At 36.0% G+C, this 21,598-nt stretch overlaps 1 protein-coding gene across 1 annotated transcript in view; it reads right to left on the bottom strand.

Annotated features, from left to right (window-relative positions):
* LOC139716101 (ras-related protein Rab-23-like) overlaps positions 1 to 21,598 on the bottom strand; it is a 46,518-nt gene that overhangs the window by 5,440 nt on the left and 19,480 nt on the right. Inside the window, exons 2-4 of the mRNA XM_071627658.1 lie at positions 10,659 to 11,034; positions 8,421 to 8,506; positions 3,680 to 3,836 (exon numbers count right to left, since the gene is read on the bottom strand). Coding sequence (XP_071483759.1) covers positions 3,680 to 3,836; positions 8,421 to 8,506; positions 10,659 to 10,813 — 398 coding nt within the window. The 5' untranslated portion in view covers positions 10,814 to 11,034. The remainder of the gene's footprint in view (positions 1 to 3,679; positions 3,837 to 8,420; positions 8,507 to 10,658; positions 11,035 to 21,598) is intronic.

Raw genomic sequence — 21,598 nt, 5'->3', positions numbered from 1 at the left:
ACCCTCATCCAATAAATCCTATCAGGACTCAGGGAAAGGCTCTCAAATGCCTCCAAATTCATCAAGCTGCCCAAGTTCCATATCTTGTCTCCATCTTTCTATCAATCAAGATATATCTGATTAACCTGAAGCTGGTCATGGCATAAAATGCCAAATATGACCATAGCTTGTTGATATTCAAATTTGAGTTTCCATGCATGCCCATTAGGGAAACAAAAAAAGCATGCAGCTTGATCGCCCTGACACAAAAGAACGAACACGGTGAAATCTGTATTCTTTATGCTTCAGCTTCCATATTTTTTCTCTTGATTTGTGGAGGGCAGTATGGCTTTTTATCTTTACATCAGAGAGTGTGTGAAAATAAAATGTGTGATTCACATCTAACCTGCACAATAATTTCAACAAAATGGGTAGTTCTGGCGACACTGTACACATGAATATCAAAATACTTGAATTTAAAACAAAACAAGAAAAGGGAAAAAGAACAATATCAAAAACTGCATTCTAAAGTAAAACATTTGATATTTATACAGATTACACTGAACATTGCCCTGTTAATGCTACATGTATGAATTTCTGGGACCCATTTCAAAAGGCTCTTCATAATGACACCTGCAAATAATAACAGGCTCATGGTTTCCATAACGACGGCTGAATATCAAACCATTAATCAGCAGTGCACATTTCATTATTCTTGCCAAGGTACAATGTACTGGTTGTACCTGTACTTGCAATAGTTCCAATAATTGCAAACCTCCATGTAGAACACTGCACAGTCAACTGGAGATCAAAACAGGCCAATCAATCATTGTATTCAAATTCACAGTATCTTTTTTTTTTCAGAACCTCATAAACCTTCAAATATCAAAGCCATTAAATTCATGTGTTCCGTATAAAACAGACATTTCAATAATACCAATAGCATTCAGTTTGCATAATACATACAATTTTTTGTATAGTCAGTGTCATATTACCAAGCCATGACACATTATGGTAGTACACTTTCCAGTTGCACATGAAAAGACTGTTCTTCCACAGGTACTACAGTACATATACTATAAAACATTATCAAAGTTGAACACTTAATAGTGACATCATCTAATTATGCCATGCTACTCATGATTATATGCGCTGGAGTCACGTCACATACACTACTGGTGAGCAAACTGTCACTGCATCCGACTCAAGACCCGAGAAATGCTCCGCCCCCACAAACCCCACAAGGCGGGGGTATTCAATGTCTCGACAAGAAAAAAAAGGGTAAACAGACGACGGCGGCGGGCCTCGCCAGAGCTGAGGACAACAAATCAATAATCCAGTCTGGACTTGCTGTGCACGAGTCATTTCTAATTAGAGAAATTCACCTGTACACTGTCCAGCCTCAGCAGTTTTGTTTGAGCTTTAAAGGGATGGTAGAGTATTGGTTGAGGTGAGTATTCAGCTTTTAACCTTTTACGTGATCCTCTATGAAATTTTAAAGAGCATACAATTCCATCAAGAGGAATTCAGAGATTATTTGATGAAAATCAGTTTTGAAATGGCTGAGATATATAAAAAAAAAGTATAACAAAGTGATCCTAATAAAATATGGGTCCCACCTTTTATTAGGATTGCTTTGTTTTGGGTATCTCAGCCATTTCAAAACCAATTTTCATCAAATAAATCTTGAATTCCTCTTATAATTGCATGCTCTTTTGTATTTCAGAAGAGGTTTTTCATTATCTCAGAATAAACATCAAGAAACGTTGAAAACCTGAAGCCCCATCTCAACCAAAACTGTACCATCCCTTTAAGTCGGGTTTGAGCTTTGCTCATCTCCGCATGAACCCTTTGCAGAGCAAAGTTCTTTTGAAAGAAGGCTTCAACAATTTCTAGTGAGGCGGAGAGCAGTAGCTGAGAATTGTATGTCTACAGCCTCTATTTGCAGACTCTTCCCTTTTTGACTAAAATTGTATCAATCTGTGTCAGTGACAATTGGAAATCAGTAGAGTGCACTCTGCATGTCCCACATTTTCAAGATTAAACTAAATATACAGAGCATGGACATAACCACAAGAAATTGTTCCTTCAGCGCTATTTTTTTCCCTTTTCCCTCCATTGCAATTTTTTCTAGACTGCCTTAAAAAAGAAGTCACAGCAATGTAATGTATGTTTTGTGTGGTTTCTGTTTAAGAAGAGCCATTAAATTAAATTTTTACCAGTGGCTCCATACAAATTATGGGCACAATAATATTCTAAGTGATCTACTTCTATACCAATGAAAAAAGGTAACAATAAATATGAAAGAGAGAAACACTATCTTTAAGTAGATACTTTTTCTCATGTATGCATTCTGTATCCTGTTTGAATGAATTCCCCCCCCCCTTCAGAATTTCTTATTTCTCTCTGCAGTACTACATTATGCAGCTGTGTTTGATAGCCTCACATCAAATGTTTCCTGAGGGACTGCATTGATAGTTGAGATCTTAATCTAGCCTTGACCCTTGACCCTTAACCCTTGACCCCTTCAGTTCAGAGGATTGTTTTCATAAATCTCATCAGATCCATGAGGCTGCCTATCATAGACGTACACACAAAATTTGTACCACGATATGACTCCAAGTTTGGTGACATTCTGGCCAATGGTATATTGACTTTGATGTAAACAGCAGAATTAAAGCTGGATAGATATAAACATGCTATAGCAGATAGAAGGCTGGTTGGAAGATGAACAGATGGACAGATGCGTAGAAGGACGACATGGACGGACAACCAAAAACAAAAAGAACCTGACATCCTCATTTAAGAGGCCCAGAGGACTATCAGATAAAACACACAAGAACAGATGCACATCACAGTAGTATCACATTGATCACAACCTATAGTTAAGGGGCCCGCTCATGGGTTTCGTCAGAAAAATACCTTTTGTTCCCTTAACTTCCTTCATAAAAGTTTGCTAATTTGTCAAACAAAATGAAATTCACACGTACTGTGATCAAGCTTATTGCACAATGTGGATGGAAGCAAAACATAGCCTCACACTGTCCCTTTCAAAGGCTGTGTTTATAAAATCTAACTTGAGAGAGAGAATCATGCTTCAAAACGCGTTTGGAATGGTGTTTGCGAATGTGGTTTGAAACGCGATCCTCAGGGTGCAGCATTTCTAACCATCATACAATCGCGAATCACGTGTTGTCACTGCGCAGCTGCTTTGTGCCGTCCGACCCAGGAAGTAAAGGTCAACTGCATTAGACCACCAAACATGCCTCATCATTCACACAAGTAATGGGTAGAAAACACAAACGTGGAAACAGCTGGGAGTTGACCTTGAGATATAAACGCATTTCAAAACAGCATCGCAGGAAAGGCGATCGTGGTTTCAAACGCATTTCAAAACGCCCTTTGAATGGCATTTCAAAAATGGCGTTTCTAAATGCGTTTGAAAACACAGTTTGCATTTATATAACCCCCGAAAATGCCTCAAACGTGTTTAGGATCGTGATTCTGCCTCTGAAAATTTTTAGATAAATGCAGCCATAGAAACTGGAATAAAAAAAGCAGACATGCAGGGCGAGCCAATGAATCATACAATGTACATATTGGGAGAAAAAAAAGAAAGATGTTTTAACCTTGTCTCTATAAATGACTTTCGTCATGAACTTTCATATTACTTGCATCCAGGACTATAAAATCTACTCACGGTTCTAGTACGGCTTGCTCCACAAGGTCTATCTTGTTCTGGACGAGAACCAATGGAATGTTACCAACTTCTTCCTCGACCTTTGCCCTCCACTTGTCGATGGCTTCGAATGAATCTCTGTCCACCGTTGAGAAGACTAATACACCGGCCTGGGCACCTGCGATGTACACAAATCGAGGGATATCAAATCATCACGGTTTTGTAACAGAGCTGCCAAACTCTGCAGACCCTGAAACCCCCTAAAAAATAAATTCTGATGGCAACAATTCATATGTGGGGTTTCAGAAATGAGGAAAGTTGGACAAATTACTTCTGCAAAATCAAGTTAGGTAAATAAACAGATTATGCAATATTTCAAAACTACACTGTCTTAATTTTTTGGATAAAGAAAAGTCTTTATACTACATGACTGGTGTAAACATACTACATGGTACTTGACCACTCTGTGATACACTCCACAATTTATTGTGCAGAAGAGTCTACATTTTTATATGCAAAAAACAAACAAACAAACAAACAAACAAACAAACAAAATAATACTGAACAAGTTGCTCCTTTGTATGAAATATTTTAATGTACAATGAAAGAGCTACATTGTACCATGAAGGGTGGGGATGGTGGTCAGATAAAAATGTATCAATTCGAAGAATATCCGAGTCTGTTGAGGATAAATGATTGAAAAAAGAAAGAGGAATGATGACTGGTGGGCAGGAAGGTAGGAAAGAGTGATTGATGGCAAAAAAAAGACGACCAGAGAAGGAAAACATGAAGGGTAAAAAAGTAGAGATGAGGAGATGGATGTAGCAATATGGATAAAAGTGAAATGAGAATCTACATGTACGCACTGAAGGTTAAACATTTTTTTTTTTCTCTCTCTCTTTCCCCCAGGGACTAGAAATGAAACAAGTAGCGCAACAACATTGTAGCATGTGATCAAATTTGAAGCATGCTTTGACATTATGCAATGATAACTCCCAGAATTAATGCTGTGTGTCAAGTAAGGAGAATAAACTCTGGATCACTAGGAATACATGTACACCAGGTCTGTACTTGTAAAAATAAAGTGTGGTGAGTAAAAAAAGCACTATCAGTTTAGCTAGGCAGCCCTGAGTTTGATCGCTAAAAGATAATGATATTAATAGTGCGATGTATCAATATAAAAAAAACCCCAAAACATCACTACCTAATGTGCATGTACAATGACATTTCCCAACCTTGCTTCATTGTACTTTGAGCATTTTGTTGCATCAGTTGCATGAATATTGTTATTAAAGGCATAGTGCACACAGCTGTCGTATGTGGTTTTGTGGGCTCTACCTCAAGATCTATGGAGAGTCTATGCACTTTGGCTGTTTTGCTCTTCTTCTATTAGAATCACTTGCACTGTACAACGTGTAGTTCTGCAGGTACTGTATAAACTACATGTAGTCTGCTAATTTGCAATCCAATACCACACTCCAGTTGGCTTGATGAATAGAACAAATGGAGTAATGGTCCTGATGAAATATTGTATCTCATCAAAATTGGATAAAAAGATTTAGAAAGATGTCGTTCCAGAATTTCACGTTTTCACAAAATAGCAATAAATCAGTACATAACAAACTAAATGCAAATATAAAGACCATAGAATCTCACTGATTCACTGTTTACCCACAAATCTTCACTACACATCCCCTTCTCTTGACATGAAATCCTAAAGAAAAACTTGTACCCTTCTTAATAATCCTTTCAGATGTTTTCAATAATCCACCAATTACAACTTTGTATGACTTGAAAGGCAAAGAATATTGCAAGTGCTATTAAACTCAGCAAAATGTAAATCATTTTGATGATCTCTCTGTGTACAAAGCAAGGAGTTGACAGGATCCACCTTAGCGAATTTGCATTCTAATATTGTGGGTGTGACCAATATCAACCTATGGTTAAAACAAAACAAAACAAACAAAACAATAACAAACTTGAACTTTCCTCACTATAATTTTTGAGTCAAATTTTGCTGAAATTCATCCATCCTGTCGCCCTGACTTTTACTGATTAAAGTCTAAGCTTGCACATATACCCTGAAACTGTACTTCATGCATGGCTATCAATGCGAGAGAAATTTGAACGGTTTTGCATTTTTTGTTAAATCAAATACCATGTCCAGTTATAGATGACTTTTGATTATTTATTTGATCAGATGATGGCCAGTCAAATTTTCATCGAATTTTTCTTCCTGCAGCTTTGAGCCAAGCCTGTATCACTGTCAATTACCTCAAGGCAGAAGACTTCATTGCCCCTTTTGAAAAATGGGGAAAAATTGGGGGAAAATGGGGCAAAATTGATAATTTCACTGTCACTGTACACATAAGTTTCAAATCCAGCTTTAGAATACTGGTACATGATGAATTTGCCACTGGTGCACCCAAAACCATCTACACCTCAGGGGTCGCACTTAACTTTTTTTTTAACTAGCCAGACGGACTACTTAGAATCAATTTTGACACTGAAGCAATATTTTGGCAAGCCAGACGGACTAGTAACTTCAGAATTTTATGATTTTTAGCTAGTCCGACGTGATTTTGGGTGGCCAATGGCCAGCGGACCATCGCCAATTTCGAACCCTGCACCTACACCATTCCTTTAAACATTATTTGGGGACGCATGGTGACATGCATCATTCCTTTAAACATTTGGGGATGCGTGGTGACATGCAAGGAGAGACCACAATGTGTTTATACTGTTCGTGACAAGAACGCTAGGCAAGAAATCGAATTACGGTGGGAAACAAAAATTATTCATGGCAACACACAGAACCACTGAAGCAGAAACATTTGATCTCATCACTGAGTAAATTGATTTTCACAATGTTAGATTCTCTGAAAAGATGATAACAACAAGACCGTTTTATGAAGTTTAAATGTTTCTTTTGTGGTATATTTCCCTCTCAAAACAATTTGAGCAAAAATATCACATGGCATCCATCATAGTGCAATCGACTAACAGTAATCCTTCCTTGATATCAGTGACATGTTGGTATTATTTGCCATTAAAGTTTCAGGCCTTGTTATGGAAATGGTACAATACTTGACATTTTCATTATTTTGAGATGTTTGGAACCCACAAAAAAAAAAAAACACAGAAATGAAATATTACATTGTTACATTGTTTAATTCTTGCCTTCTTGCTTCCCTTTCTATCATGCCTGAGCTCTTCTATGGAAGCACCTCACCTTTCATCTTCAATATTCATAATCATTTACAATATTTGTCTACAATTCAGATGTGAGTCTTTTGTATGTGATTCTTTCAGTACTGTAAATACATGTATTGTGTATCATTGATGAATAAGAGCAAAATTCAGCTCTTTAAAATTCATCTTTTAAGTTTATATGGACATGACGAAAACTCTGCAACAAATAATTTGCTTGTGAATCAGTAAATTGTATACTTTCCATCTGATGTGAGTGTTATAGTCTAAAACAAAATAAATGAAGCGCTTAATTCCACCAAAACCCCTGGGAACAATTTCCCAAGTACACAGGCACCAACATTTAGCTTTAGGAGCCAACATACATGTACTGTGATGTTGTGAAATCAAACATCAACTTCTTTTCACGAGCTCAAAACTCAATTTGACAAGAAGCTGCCAGTGGCTCAGACACATCTTGTCACTGCGCATCACTTTAATAAATTTCTACCTCGCTGGAATCGGTAACCAAATAGGAGAGTCTCCACACTCGGCTTCATCTTCCGCCTACCTGTCAACACTGGTAATGGAACAAGAGGATGAAGGAGGGGAGAGAGAGATGCGGAGATGAGGGAGAGAGCATTACAGAAAGAGAAGAGAGAGAATGAGGAACAGAAAAAGAGAGAGAAGCATGTACTGAATAGGAAGAGATGGAGAGGAGATGTACGCTGTATATATCATATGTAGGAAGAGATGGAAAAAAATGTGAGATGGAGGAAGAAGATAGAGGCACAGAGGGCTGAATTCACGAAGGTGGTTTAAACTTAGACCATGGTATAAATTTAGACCATGATCTAAAATAAGTGTGGAGTAGGCATACCTTTGACATGCATGTATCTTAAACATGCATTTGTTTACTGGATGTAGTATGTTGGCGTACACAATCTGTCACTTGTACTTTCACAGAAGAGTGGTTTACATATTAAAACCATGATTTAAATTTAAAGCACCTTCGTAAATTCGGGCCAAAAAGGAGATTTAAAAAAATGGAGAGGAAGTGAGGAGAGATAGAAAAATACAGAAAAAGATATGTCCAGGAGATCTCAGAAAGAAGACAGGAGGAAAGATAAAGATGGAGAGAAGAACAAGGAAAGGAGAGTGAAGAGAGAAAGAAAAAGAGAGGAATAGAATGGGAGGTAGAGAGAGAGGAAGAGAAGAAAGAGATGGAGTGAGGAGAAAAAACGGAAAAGAGGAAGTGGGAAGAGGCAGAAAAAGATTTTAAAAAAAGGATGAGAGATATAGAAAGAAGAGTGGAGAGAAAATAAAGATGGACAGAAGAGAAAGGAAAGGAGAGATTGAAGAACAAATAGAGATGTAGGGAGAAGAGAGAGAGAGAAGAGAATGTAGGGAGAGAGAGAAAAGAAAGAAAAGGGGAGGAAGTATAAGGACAGAGAGGAAAAAGATAGACATGGAAGGAATAGAGAGAAGAGATGCAGAGACGAGAGAGAGATATATATTCTAAAGTAGATAGTGAGATGGAGAAAAGAGAGTGGGGAGGGGGGAGATAGCTCACCTCGGTAATATGATTTGGTAATGGCATCAAACTCCTCCTGACCAGCTGTATCCCACAACATCAGTCTCACATCCTCATCATTGAATCTGCGAAGGGAAATTAAGGCATCAAGTTGATCAACACTCCACTCCGTCTTGAATATTAAACGTACACAGTCACGACGCGAGTCCAATAACTGATACACTTGACAATAAATATGTGTATTGCGAGATGGAGTGAGGAAAGGGTGGCACAAAGAGGAGTTTAAAGGCAGCATTCACCATTTGCAGATGAAACAAAAACCCGGCTTTAGTGCTTCAAAATAGTTCTAAATGTGAATAGGGATAGAAACAACCATAGTTAAATTGTTAATCAGTATAATCAATGCTGAATATTGTAAAATAAAATGTGAACAAAAGTTGTTTCTAGAATAAACCATCTACACAGTTGTGGTTTATTGAGAAAAATAGTGATATCTCCTAATATATCTTAAGCTTCATTGCGAAATCTTTATGATGCTTTGTGATACAACTGACCCACCCACATACAGTATGGATCAAATGTGATAACTTGAACATTTTTTAAATCACTGCTCCCAATGATAAACAATACCTTTAACAGGAAAGAAGACGGATGCATGCAGGAGGAAGACGGATGGGGGAGTAGGGAGAGGAAGAAAGTGGTATGAGAAAATAAAAAGAGATACAGCAGAGACAGATCATCATTCATCTACACAGTAGTCTGCAAACATCAGAACTGCTTTCAGATGACAGTGTACTCCCTGCTGGCATGGCATAAAAGCATATCATTTCTAGACTCTACTATCATAAAACTGCAAGTATGTATGCAACTATTCATTTTTTGCATACAGTATTTGACTGCCTTTCAGATGGTTGTGTTTGTTCTTCATTGTAGGGGATGATATACTATAAGGATGCAGGTTGCTATATCGGTCTGCGATTGTGTGGTTGACATTTAACTTCAAATAGGAATAAAACTTGACTTCTGATTTTGACACAACTTTAATGGTTTAATAACAGACCATTGATAAAAAAAGAAATTAAATGTATGCTTTTTTCTTGACTCAAAGGTTTTCCTCATTTAATACAGAACGATAGCCCTCGCCATACCGGTTTACTAGTGTACTCACACCTGCCCACTCCCAAACCCAGAGTACGATATATTACTCAGTATAGAATTACAGTGTACTCTAGAAGCACAAACAGGATTTGTTTCCTGCCACCACCACACATGATTGAAGGATCAGTGGAGAGTTGTGAGGTCACAGAGAATGACCTTTGACCTTTGCATGTAACAAGAACTTTTATGGCTTACAGCAGGGTCCCTTTGCTGTGTACACATTAGGTTTCTCCCTGGTATTTAGCTTTACAATGTTGTCTCTCTTTAGTGGCTGGGAAGGTTATATACATGTAGTGTAGATTCATACTTGTCCACAAAAATGTTGGATCTACACCAAATATATGACGGAATGGACAAATCAAAAAAATGGAAAAAAAAACCCCAGAAGCTGCTTCCTGATATATATATATACCAGTGTGGAAATTGCAGAAAGTTGCTGTGATTTTGAGTATAATCATCATCTTTATCATCATCATTATCATAATTACTATACATGTACATACTGTATGTACTAGCATCATCATCTTCATCATTATTACTTCATAATGCTTGAAGCAATGTAATGTATTTGTCAAATCAAATACAGTATATAAAAAGAAACAAAAAAAATACTGAGGAAATATTTTATACCCATTTTTAATAGCAGCAGCTGAACTACAGCTCTGCCCAAAGTATACAATTTGTAGTAAACTGAGACTACAAAGGGTATCACAAGAGAGATAATGTATTCTTTCATGTACATGTACTCTCTCCCAATTGATATCCCACATTTTCATTTGTAGAAAAGCAGTTTCTGCTCAGGGTAAGCATCTTCCAAGAAATAACTATGATTTCCTCATAGACATGGGCAAGCATGTACATACCATAAACATCCTTTAATACAAAAAAAAAGAGGAAAACTTGCAATGTCTTGGCGAACAACTTGCAGTTGTACATTATTTATGGTTGTTAGAATTGAACAAACTGAACTGAATCAAATACACACACACACACACACACAAAAAAAAAAAAAAAAATGATACATGACTGATACTGGAAAAAAAAGAGCAGATAGGAAATAGAAGTCCCTTTTCTATACCAAAGACTGGAAAATTCCAACTGATGCACTGGTATACTCACTCTATTTGTCTTTCAAGGAAGTCCACCCCTATTGTTTTCTTGTAGTCCTTTGTGAAAATACCTTTACAGTACCTCTGGATCATGCTCGACTTCCCCACCGCTCCGTTGCCGACGATCACCACCTTGATGGCTATCTCTATGTCCTCCTCCTTCATTGTGATTTGGTTTAATATTTCAGTTCAGTTCAGGCAAGTCCCTGATTGGCTTAAAGTTTCTGGGAGGTCAAGCGTGCTCTGCTCTGATTGGTCTACCAGCACTGTGAGGAACTTTTTTTCTCCAAAGGGCTGCACAGTGGAGAATATCACCTGTCACAAACAAACAGGTTGCCCTTCCTCATGTGACTTTAAAGCTGCTGTCCAGCTCTTGGCCAAATTTTCTGTATAAAGGAAAAATAATCTAAGCATCAGTGAAAAGTGAACAAAACATCATGTACTATCTAATCATTTCTCAATACTTGCAAGTGAGTGTAGTTCTCGAGTACTCTTTAAACAAGTTTTGCAGCACGTACAGAATCTAGAAAGGTCAACATCAGCATGGAACATTTTGCAGTCTTTTTTTTTCAAATTTTGTCCAGCAAGTTGAACTTCATTTAAATAAAAATGCAACATATCTATTAAAGAATTTATAAACAAGCAAAGTTCACTGAAATTGGTAAAGTACACACACACACACACACACACACACACACACAGAGGATATCAAGAATCAAAGCAAAAGTGCATGTATCAAGCAAACATAATGAATTTGTTGTACAACTGTATTGACTATATAAATAACAGTATTAAACAGCTCAAACAATGTAGATATCTCTTACCTGCAAAGTAACAAAGAGAAGATTACTACACTGTAACTGTAGCTTTATGTACAAATTTGTACATTGGATAATATAAAAAGAATGTAAAAATTGATTAATATAGACCTTGCTATGTTTGGATGTGTATGCGTATTACATGGGTTATCCTCAAGTGGCATTTTTATAACACAAATTAATTCTACATACCTGATGAAGAGAAGGCACAAGAATGCATAGCTACAATTTGTAGATTGTATAAAATGCATTATGGTCTTATACAGTGAGTGTATAGTGTATTTTGTGCATTGTACATTTCAATGACTACAGTTTTGCTATACCACTGCCACATCAACGATGTTCATGGCTCATTGGTTTCCTCCTATAGCTATTGCCATGGTAGCTAAAAGGTGTACTATAAATATTTCACTTGTCACTGTCTATTTAAAATGTTTGATAGAAATGCAGTATACCATATGGCCATTTTTACAATCAGTGGTGTAAAACATGGTTTTGGCACTAATTGGTGTATAACTTTCTTATACACTGACAGATATGCATTATTTTTTCTCATAAACTTACCACCCACAGTGTCTACCTTGGGTACCTTAATGAACTTTCCTCTCTTTTTCTTTCAGATGTGGCATGCACTTACGTGCTTGAAATCCAACACTTTTGGTGTATGCACTCTGACATGGTTTTTTTGTCAGACCTAGCATATCAAATTGTTCATTCCTTTTCATTATTTTTGTTGTTGTGGTGATAGACAGGTATCCAACATTAAGAACTATTATGTTTACCAGGTTCTGCTTTGTCTTCTTTAAAGACTGAAATTGTCCAAACTTTATGTTTCGGAGGTGACATTTTCCGTTAACAATTAACCCCTCTTTTGAGTTAGCTCTTGCTCACAATTATAAAATTCAACTTTGCTAATTTCCATCAAAACAGAATAGTAATCAATCTGACTTAACTTCGATCCAAAGATTATTTGATTCAAATAGCTTATCATTTTTTGGTGAGTGTTTATAAATTTATGTAACTTTTCCGTTAACTTTTCTGTCACCTCCGAAACAACAGATTTATGTATTTGATTTTTTTATTCTTGACATCAGTTATACATTACATTTACAAAAATGTAACATATCCCCTCACATTATCTCTGAAGGAAAGTAGTAGAAATATAGCCTGTTGTTTTCATTTCGGAGCAATTTACAATTTTCCGTTAACACTTGTCACCTCCGAAACAATCGTCACCTCCGAAACAACAAGCGTATTATATTTGATAATTTCTCGAAGACAAAGCAATTTTGTTTGATTCTGTCCAATTGACAGGAATCTCTTTTGGATGAAAATAGTAATATGGCAACAGGAAGTGAGAATTTTCTAGAGATTAATAAAAGATCTAATAAAAACTAAGAATTACTGTTTCGGAGGTGACAAAACACTGTTAACAAGTGTTTTTGCTCATTTCTATTGAAGAGAAACCATATCATGTACACCAATGGTTTCACTTATTTTAGTAACATAAGTCTCAAAGTGGAGAAATCAACTAACACACTCTCACTCTTATTTTTATTACTATACTGTACGTTTTAGGGCAAATTTACATTTTTTCACTTTTTTAACAAAGAGAATGCACAAAATACACCCATCTGTTGTATATATAATATTGTAATCAAGATCAATTCTCCTGCTTTAGTTAAGTAAACATATATATGCTTTCATCTTAGAAGCTTGATTTCCAATTTAAGCAATTTAGTTGTGAGTATTTACCAATCACAGCTTTCCATGTAGGTTGCTTTTTCTTGTGTTTTGGAGGTGACATTGTTTGTTAACACCATATTGTTATGTGATAGTGAAAGGCAAGACTTCAGTTCCTTTTCACTATCTATTAACATTTTCAAATACATTTAATATCTACAAAATCATCACAACAAAAGTGACTTTTGTATACCTAGCTCACCAGAATTCCCTTGATACCAAAGTGATACATGCGGCAGTTCATGCATGCCCTAGTCCACAATCTTAAAAAAAATCATAAAATAATCTAACACCACAAAAAGGCCACATGCCTACATGTATAGCTGGTACACAACTTGTTCTTGAATTCTTAGTTGTTGTTTTTCCATGTTCAACGTGGTAATCATAAAAAAATTATGATTTTTTTTTTTTAAATATGACAATAATTATTACATTTTCCAAGTTGAACCAACTGTTTATGACATTGTATTTTTTAAGATTATTGAAGTTATCTGACAACTAAAGTGAACAGAGGAACAAGTCCCCAGGACTGGAAAGGGAAAGATCCAAAAACAAGATTTGTATTTCTATCTCAATATAATTTTAATGACGTGTTTACCTTGTTTTGTTATTATGTTTTATCTTAGAATTTGGCTTTAAGTACTGGAATTTAAAGGAAAAGAAAATGGTTTCTTAAAGGACAAGTCCACCTTCATGTGGATTGAGTGAATGCAACAACTTAAGTAGAACACATCATTGAAAGTTTGGGAAATTGGGCAATCCATTCAAAAGTTATGGGTTTTTTTAAGTATCTATGCAATCACTGCTGGATGAGACGACTACGACAGTGTATGATGTCACATGCATACAATGATATAAAGAAAATATAAGTGAATTTCACAAAACTTTACTTTTTGAAAAAAGTGCACATTTCTTCAACTTGCTACTGATGGATGTTAGGGCAATATTATTCACCCTGCCTTCCAAAAGAGAGAAGTCAAGTGTTCTTTTGTTATGCAAGAAAAGTGAAAATATGTTGAATTTTCTTGATACTTTCTCTATATCCTTGTACACGTGTGACATCACAAGCTATAGAAGTCTTCTCATTCAGCTTTGACTGAGCAGAAACTTCAAAAAATTCATAACTCTGGAACGGATTGCCTTATTTTCCTCAAACTCTCACTGATGTGTTTTACTAATATTGCTGTATTTACTCAACCCTCGTGTCTATTGAGGTGAACTTGTCCTTTTTCAGTCCCTTATAGGGTTATTTGAGACCAGTTTGTGTCCGGGACCTTCTGTGAAGTTGATGGATAAAATTACTGAACAAAAAAAAAAAAATTCCCCATAAGTTCATACAAAAGCATTATGCTGCTCTCTTCAGCTGGGAAACACAAAATGTTGTCTTAATCAAACTGTAAAAAAATGCTAAAGATTAGTATGAATTACAATCTAAAACAAAATATGAGCTGGTATCCACTATCATGAAAGAGAATAACCAAACAAAATAACAAGTAAGAACTGAAAGAAAGAGCTTATATTTGAAAATTAAAGCCATGAGGAAAGACATGAATGTTCACAATATATTAGTTAACACCTGAGAAGTTGGGTTGTCTCTGTGTTGTGTCACCTCCAAAACAATAAAATGATTTTTTCTTATCTTATACTTTTTACTCTCAAAAGTGACTAATGATTGCTGGTAATTTTCAAGCAATTCAGAAAGATACATAAAATATATTTTAGTAATGTCAACAGTTTAAATGAATCTGGTATCTATAGAAAATTTATCCCAGATGAACCAAACACCTTTCACCAGTATTATAACATTTGTATGGTGGCTATCAAGAATGATGAAGAATTCATGAACATCCTTGAATTAATCTACATGTATTTATAATACTATGTGCAAACAAAAACATAATACAAGTCAAATAAGAATTTTTGCTTTTGGCATTCATAACCCATGTCCCCACCAAAAAATTACAATGGTACCCTCCGCAACGATAACTTTAAAGATAGTGAATCAATCTAAAATACAATTTGAGGGATTGAAACTATAACTCATTGCCCACACCTTACAGAAAACCCCATTCAATTTGCTTCAGAGGTCAAAGAGAAATGAGGATTTTTGTAGAGCATGTCGGGAATCCCTTCCCTCCAAGTTCTGTATATTGTGTTTACACATTAATATGCAGTTCCAAGAGCATCCAAGTGCTAAACTTGGAAGAATCAGACTCCTGACATCCTTTATAACAATCCACATTTCTTTTAGACCACTTAATCAAATTGACCGGGGCTTTCTGCAAAATAGAGCTAAGATGTTATAATTTAAGACCCCAAAGTCGATTTTAGCTGATTTAATCATATTGGATGCTATCAATGCAAAAGTCTAATTGTAATTTTTTTTTTTTTTTTTTTTTTTTTTTTGGGGGGGGGGGGGGGGGGGGGGACATATTATATGAATACTTGAACACAATGTTAACATTGAATGTCCAGGGCTCGTACGCGTCATGGAATTTCTGGAAAGTCAGGGAATTTCAAAATACTTTTTCCAGAAGCAAAAAGTCAGGGAAAGTCAGGGAATCCATCTATTTCTTCTGGAAAGTCAGGGAAAATCATTTTTTCAAGATATTTGTTAAAATGATATTTGATTTCTCTTATCAACAAAGGAAGAATAGTTTGTCAAATTTGTAGTTTCTCGTATTAAGACCGTTTTCGTAACAAACTCCACGCAGATTGTGTCTAATTGCGTCTTTCATGGGCATGTGCACGTGTACTTGTGTGTATGACTATCGACTGGCAGTGATGTAAGGTCCCGTGGTGCCTTTGTGTACACATATGTACATACGTGACATGAGCGCTGCTGATGATGTGATTGGCATTATTTTAAATTGCGTGCATGATCGAAGCGTCAGTCATCTAATACAGGGCTCGACACTAAGGGTGGGATTTCACGGAGCACGCGAACGATTTGCGAAGGACGCGAATGGCAAAATCCAGCATTCGTATTTTAGTCTGCAAAAGATCGCCAAAAGAACGTGAGGGTTCGGAAGCGTCGTCAATTGTTCGCGAATGTCGTTTTTACTTCGGCGAGAATTTCAAAAAAGTTTGAAATTTTTTGCGAACCTTTTCCACACACTTTGTCGTGATTTGCTCGTGAATTGTTTTCGAAAGTGTCTTTAAAGCCTCGTCATATGCGCAAGATCTTCGCAAGACACGCGCGATGTTCGCAAAATGTTCGTGAAACCCCAAACAGACTCCGAAACTTCGGAGAATGTCTCGCGTATGTTACGCGAAATCTGCGAAGTTTTTCCGATCATTTTACGACGTAATCGCAAACTGTTCGCATACCTTTTGAGATATTCTCGCGAACGTTTAGCGCACGTTTGGGGGATGTATTACCTATACGTTTTCTACAAATAAAAGTCGTAGCATACATCTAAACATCAAACAATTATTAACAACTACAGTAACAAAAGAAATTAAAGACTAGCAAAGAGAAAGAAATGTTTGATATACAAAAAAAAAATCGCAGAATACACTTAATATTAATCTAAAGTATGCAAAATTTCCTTTAAACTATAGAGATTATGTGTTGGAGGAATTGAAAAAAAAATCAAATGCATTACTACTAGTAGTGGAGATAGGTCCTAGGGAAAAAAATGTAGGCAAGCACAGGATAGAAAAATGAGAGAAAAAGAAAGAAGAAATAGAGGAAAGAAAAAAAATCAACTCAAGACAGCTTCCACCTCTCCTTGGGTACATTTTATCCCATGATTATTGAAAACTTTTCGTTGTTCGCATTTCCGTCGCGTGTTCTTCGTGAACGTAACATGCTGTACTTAAGCAATGATACACACGACATTCGCACAAACGTCGTGGAAACTTCGCACAAATTGCGCAAGAATAGTTTTCGGCTTCATTGTCGGAACGCATTCGGAGAAAAACTTTTCCGAATGTTGGATTTTGTCATTCGCGTCGTTCGCAAATCGTTCGCGTGCTTCGTGAAATCCCACCGTAACGGTGGCCCGGTAGCCCGTGGCCACAAAAAACGCACGTCGGGCCACCAAAAAAAAAAGTTGGATGATTGCCTTTACTTTTGGAAATGGACAGCGGTAACAATCGGCTCCGTAAGATGCTAAAATAAATGTCAGATGTTTGCTTTTAATTTTGGAAATGAATAACGGTAATATTCGACTCTGTATGATACTTAAATAAACGTCAGATGTCTGCTTATACTTTTGGAAATGAATAACGGAAATATTCAGCTCCGTAGGGAGCTAAAATTAATGTCAGACATTTGATTTTGCGTTCGGAAATGAATACGGATAACACTCGGCTCCGGAAGATGCTGAAATAAATGTCGAATGTTTGCTTTGACGTTCGGAAATGAATACTAATAATATTCAACTCCGTATACGATGATAGAATAAATGCCGGATGTTTGCTTTTACGTTCGAAAGTAATCCATTTATAGCAATAACATTCAGCTCCGGAAGATGCTAAAGTAAATGTCGAATGATCCCTTTGACGTTCGGAAATGAATAACAATAATATTCAACTCCGTACGATGATTAGATAAATGTTGGATGTTTGCTTTTACTTTCAAAAGTAAATAGCAATAACATTCGGCTCCGGAAGATGCTAAAATAATTGTCAGATGATTGCTTTTACGTTCGGAAGTGAATAGCAGTAATATTCTGCTTCATACGATGATTAAATAAATGTCGGATATTTGCTATTATATTTCGAAATTAATAACAGTAATATTCAGCTGCGTTTGATGGTAAAGTAAATGTCTGATGTCTGCCTTGACGTTCAAAAATGAAAAACAGTAACATTCGGCTCCGTACGATGCTAAAATAATTGTCAGATGATTCATTTCACTTTCGGAAGTGGACAGCAATAACATTCGGCTCCGTACGATAATAAAATAAATGTCAGATGTTTGCTTTCAAATTTGGAAATGAATAACGGTAATATTCTGCTCCGTACGATGCTAAAATAAATAACAGATTGTTGCTTTTACATTTGGAAATGATTAACGGTATCAATCGGCTCAGTTAGATGCTAGAATAAATAGCGGATGCTTGCTTTCACGTTCGGAAATGAATAAGGATAACATTCAGCTCCGTAAGATGCTAAAATGAATGTCAGTTGTTTGCTTTTAATTTTGGAAATTAATAACGGTAATATTCGACTCCGTATGATACTTAAATAAACGCCGGATGTCTGCTTATACTTTTGGAAATGAATAACGGTAATATTCAGCTCCGTATGGGGAGCTAAAATTAATGTCAGATATTTGATTTTGCGTTCGGAAATGGATAAGGATAACATTCGGCTCCGGAAGATGCTGAAATAAATGTCGAATGTTTGCTTTGACGTTCGGAAATGAATACTAATAATATTTAACTCCGTACGATGATAAAATAAATGCCGGATGTTTGCTTTTGCGTTCGAAAGTAAATAGCACTAAAATTCAGCTCCGGAAGATGCTAAAGTAAATGTCGAATGATCTCTTTGACGTTCGGAAACGAATAACAATAATATTCAACTCCGTACGATGATTATGTCTGATGTTTGCTTTTATAATGTTCGAATGTAAATAGCAATAACAGTCAGCTCCGGAAGATGCTAAAATAAATGTCGGATATTTGCTTTGACGTTCGGAAATGAATTAAAATAATATTCAACTCCGTACGATGATAAAATAAATGCCGGATGTTCGCTTTCATGTTCGAAAGTAAATAGCAATAACATTCAGTTCCGGAAGATGCTAAAATAAATGTCGAATGATCCCTTTGACGTTCGGAAATGAATAACAATAGGCCTAATATTCAACTCCCTACGATGATTAAATAAATGTCGGATGTTTGCTTTTACGTTCGAAAGTAAATAGCAATAGAATTCAGCTCCGGAAGATGCTAAAGTAAATGTCGAAGGATCCCTTTGACATTCGGAAATGAATAACAATAATATTCAACTCCCTACGATGATCAAATAAATGTTGGATGTTTGCTTTTACTTTCAAAAGTAAATAGCAATAACATTCGGCTCCGGAAGATGCTAAAATAACTGTCAGATGATTGCTTTTACGTTCGGAAGTGAATAGCAGTAATATTCTGCTTCATACGATGCTAAAATAAATGTCGGATATTTGCTATTATATTTCGAAATTAATAACAGTAACTTTCATCTGCGTTTGATGGTAAAGTAAATGTGTGATGTCTGCCTTGACGTTCAAAAATGAAAAACAGTAACATTCGGCTCCGTACGATGCTAAAATAATTGTCAGATGATTCATTTCACTTTCGGAAGTGGACAGCAATAACATTCGGCTCCGTACGATAATAAAATAAATGTCAGATGTTTGCTTTCAAATTTGGAAATGAATAACGGTAATATCCTGCTCCGTAAGATGCTAAAATAAATAACAGATTGTTGCTTTTACATTTGGAAATGATTAACGGTATCAATCGGCTCAGTTAGATGCTAGAATAAATAGCGTATGCTTGCTTTCACGTTCGGAAATGAATAAGGATAACATTCAGCTCCGTAAGATGCTAAAATGAATGTCAGTTGTTTGCTTTTACTTTTGAAAATGATTAACGGTAACATTCGGCTCCGTAAAGGTGTTAGAATGCTAGTAAATGTTGAATGATTGCTTTCACAATCAGAAATGAATAACGGTAACTTTCGGCTCTTTACAATGCCAAAACAAATGTCGGATGTTTACAAATGTCTGTAAATGCTCCCACTTTATCATTTCAAACGTAAGTTTTGACCACCTACATGTAAATAGGCATCAACTTTTATGATAACTCTATTCATTTATTTTAGACATGGGTACCTGTATCACGTCAATAATACTTAATATTTATTTTTCTATGTTTAGTAGGACCGATTTAGTTTTTCTTATGTTTTTCTTGATTTTTTTTTGGGGCCACCAGATTTTACTTTCGGGCCACCAAAAAATAGAAATCAATGATTTCGGTGGCCGGATCGGGCCACCAAAAATAGAAGTTAGTGTGGCGCCCTGTCTAATAACACGAATGTATGATTACTTTTGGATTGAGATAGTGCTTTGATTTTGATATAGAATTTGAATTAAAGGACAAGTTCACCTTCATAAACATAAGGATTGAGAAAATGCAACAATATTAGTAGAACACATCAGTGAAAGTTTGAGGAAAATTGGACAAACGATGCAAAAGTTATGAATTCTTAATTTTTTTGTGTTGGAACCGCTGGATGAGGAGACTACTACAGCTTGTGAGTCATATGCGTACAACAGGATAAAGAAAATGTAAAGAAAATTCAACATATTTTCACTTTTTTTCGCATAATAAAAGAGCACTTGACTTGTCTCTTTCTAAAAGCAGGGGGAATAATGTTACCCCTAACATATGTCGGTAACGAGTCAAGGGAATATGTACTTTTTTCAACAGATGGAATTTTGTGAAATTCTCTTTATATTTTCCTTATATTGTTGTACGCATGTGACATCTAAGTTATTCATACACTGCAGTAGTCTTCTCATCCAGCGGTTACTACACAAAAACTTCAAAAATTCATAACTTTTGAACGGGTTGTCCGATTTTCCTCAAACTTTCAATGACGTGTTCTCCTAATATTGCTACATTCTCTCAATCCTTATGTTTATGAGGGTGAACTTGTCCTTTAAAGCATTTTACCACAGAATATTGACAACACAATCATTTCAATGTAAATAATAATCATCTTCCCTCTCCTTTATACTTGAGGATGTTAGGGCTTAGATAATTGTGCGCGTACAGTGAACTTGATCAACTGCATTATCGATATCCAAGAAAAAAACTAAAATTGTGAAATTCTATGTACAAATTCAAAGGAGAGTTGTCCTCTTGTGATATCACGTATTTTGGCATAGTTCCGTCCAAAGAGGGCAACATACACAATTTTGCATAATTCTTGTTAACAGGTTATCAAAATTTGCTCAACATTTTACTGTTCGGTTTCTAAAATTGTTTTCTACTCACCTAATCCACGTTGTTGTTTGGGGAAAATTCCCCTTTAAGGTGCTTCTTTCAGAACAAAGCATAAGTGTGTATAACCGAATATACACACTTGTTTTGTGTTTTGCTTCCTAGTATTATGATGATGTATTTTTACACACTTTAGAATAAGATGTGTACATCGTGTAAAATGGTCATGGAAATTTACATTTTCTGCTCTGGAAAGTCATGGAAAGTCAGGGAATTTTGAAAATGTGGAAGCGTATGAACCCTGAATGTCACCTCCGAAACAAAGTTATTCTTCCCTGGTGTTGTGGAATAAAATGTTCTGAGAGCAAAGAAACATTACTAAAATGATCTTACACCCTCATTTCAATTTAAGGTAGAAAATGGAATGCCATGTTTCTTCAGGT

Source organism: Diadema antillarum, unplaced genomic scaffold (assembly GCF_040938485.1).
Source record: "Diadema antillarum isolate AM-2024a unplaced genomic scaffold, OU_Dant_1.0 scf00000061, whole genome shotgun sequence".
Taxonomy (NCBI): domain Eukaryota; kingdom Metazoa; phylum Echinodermata; class Echinoidea; order Diadematoida; family Diadematidae; genus Diadema; species Diadema antillarum.
This window is presented reverse-complemented; position numbering and strand designations above follow the sequence as displayed.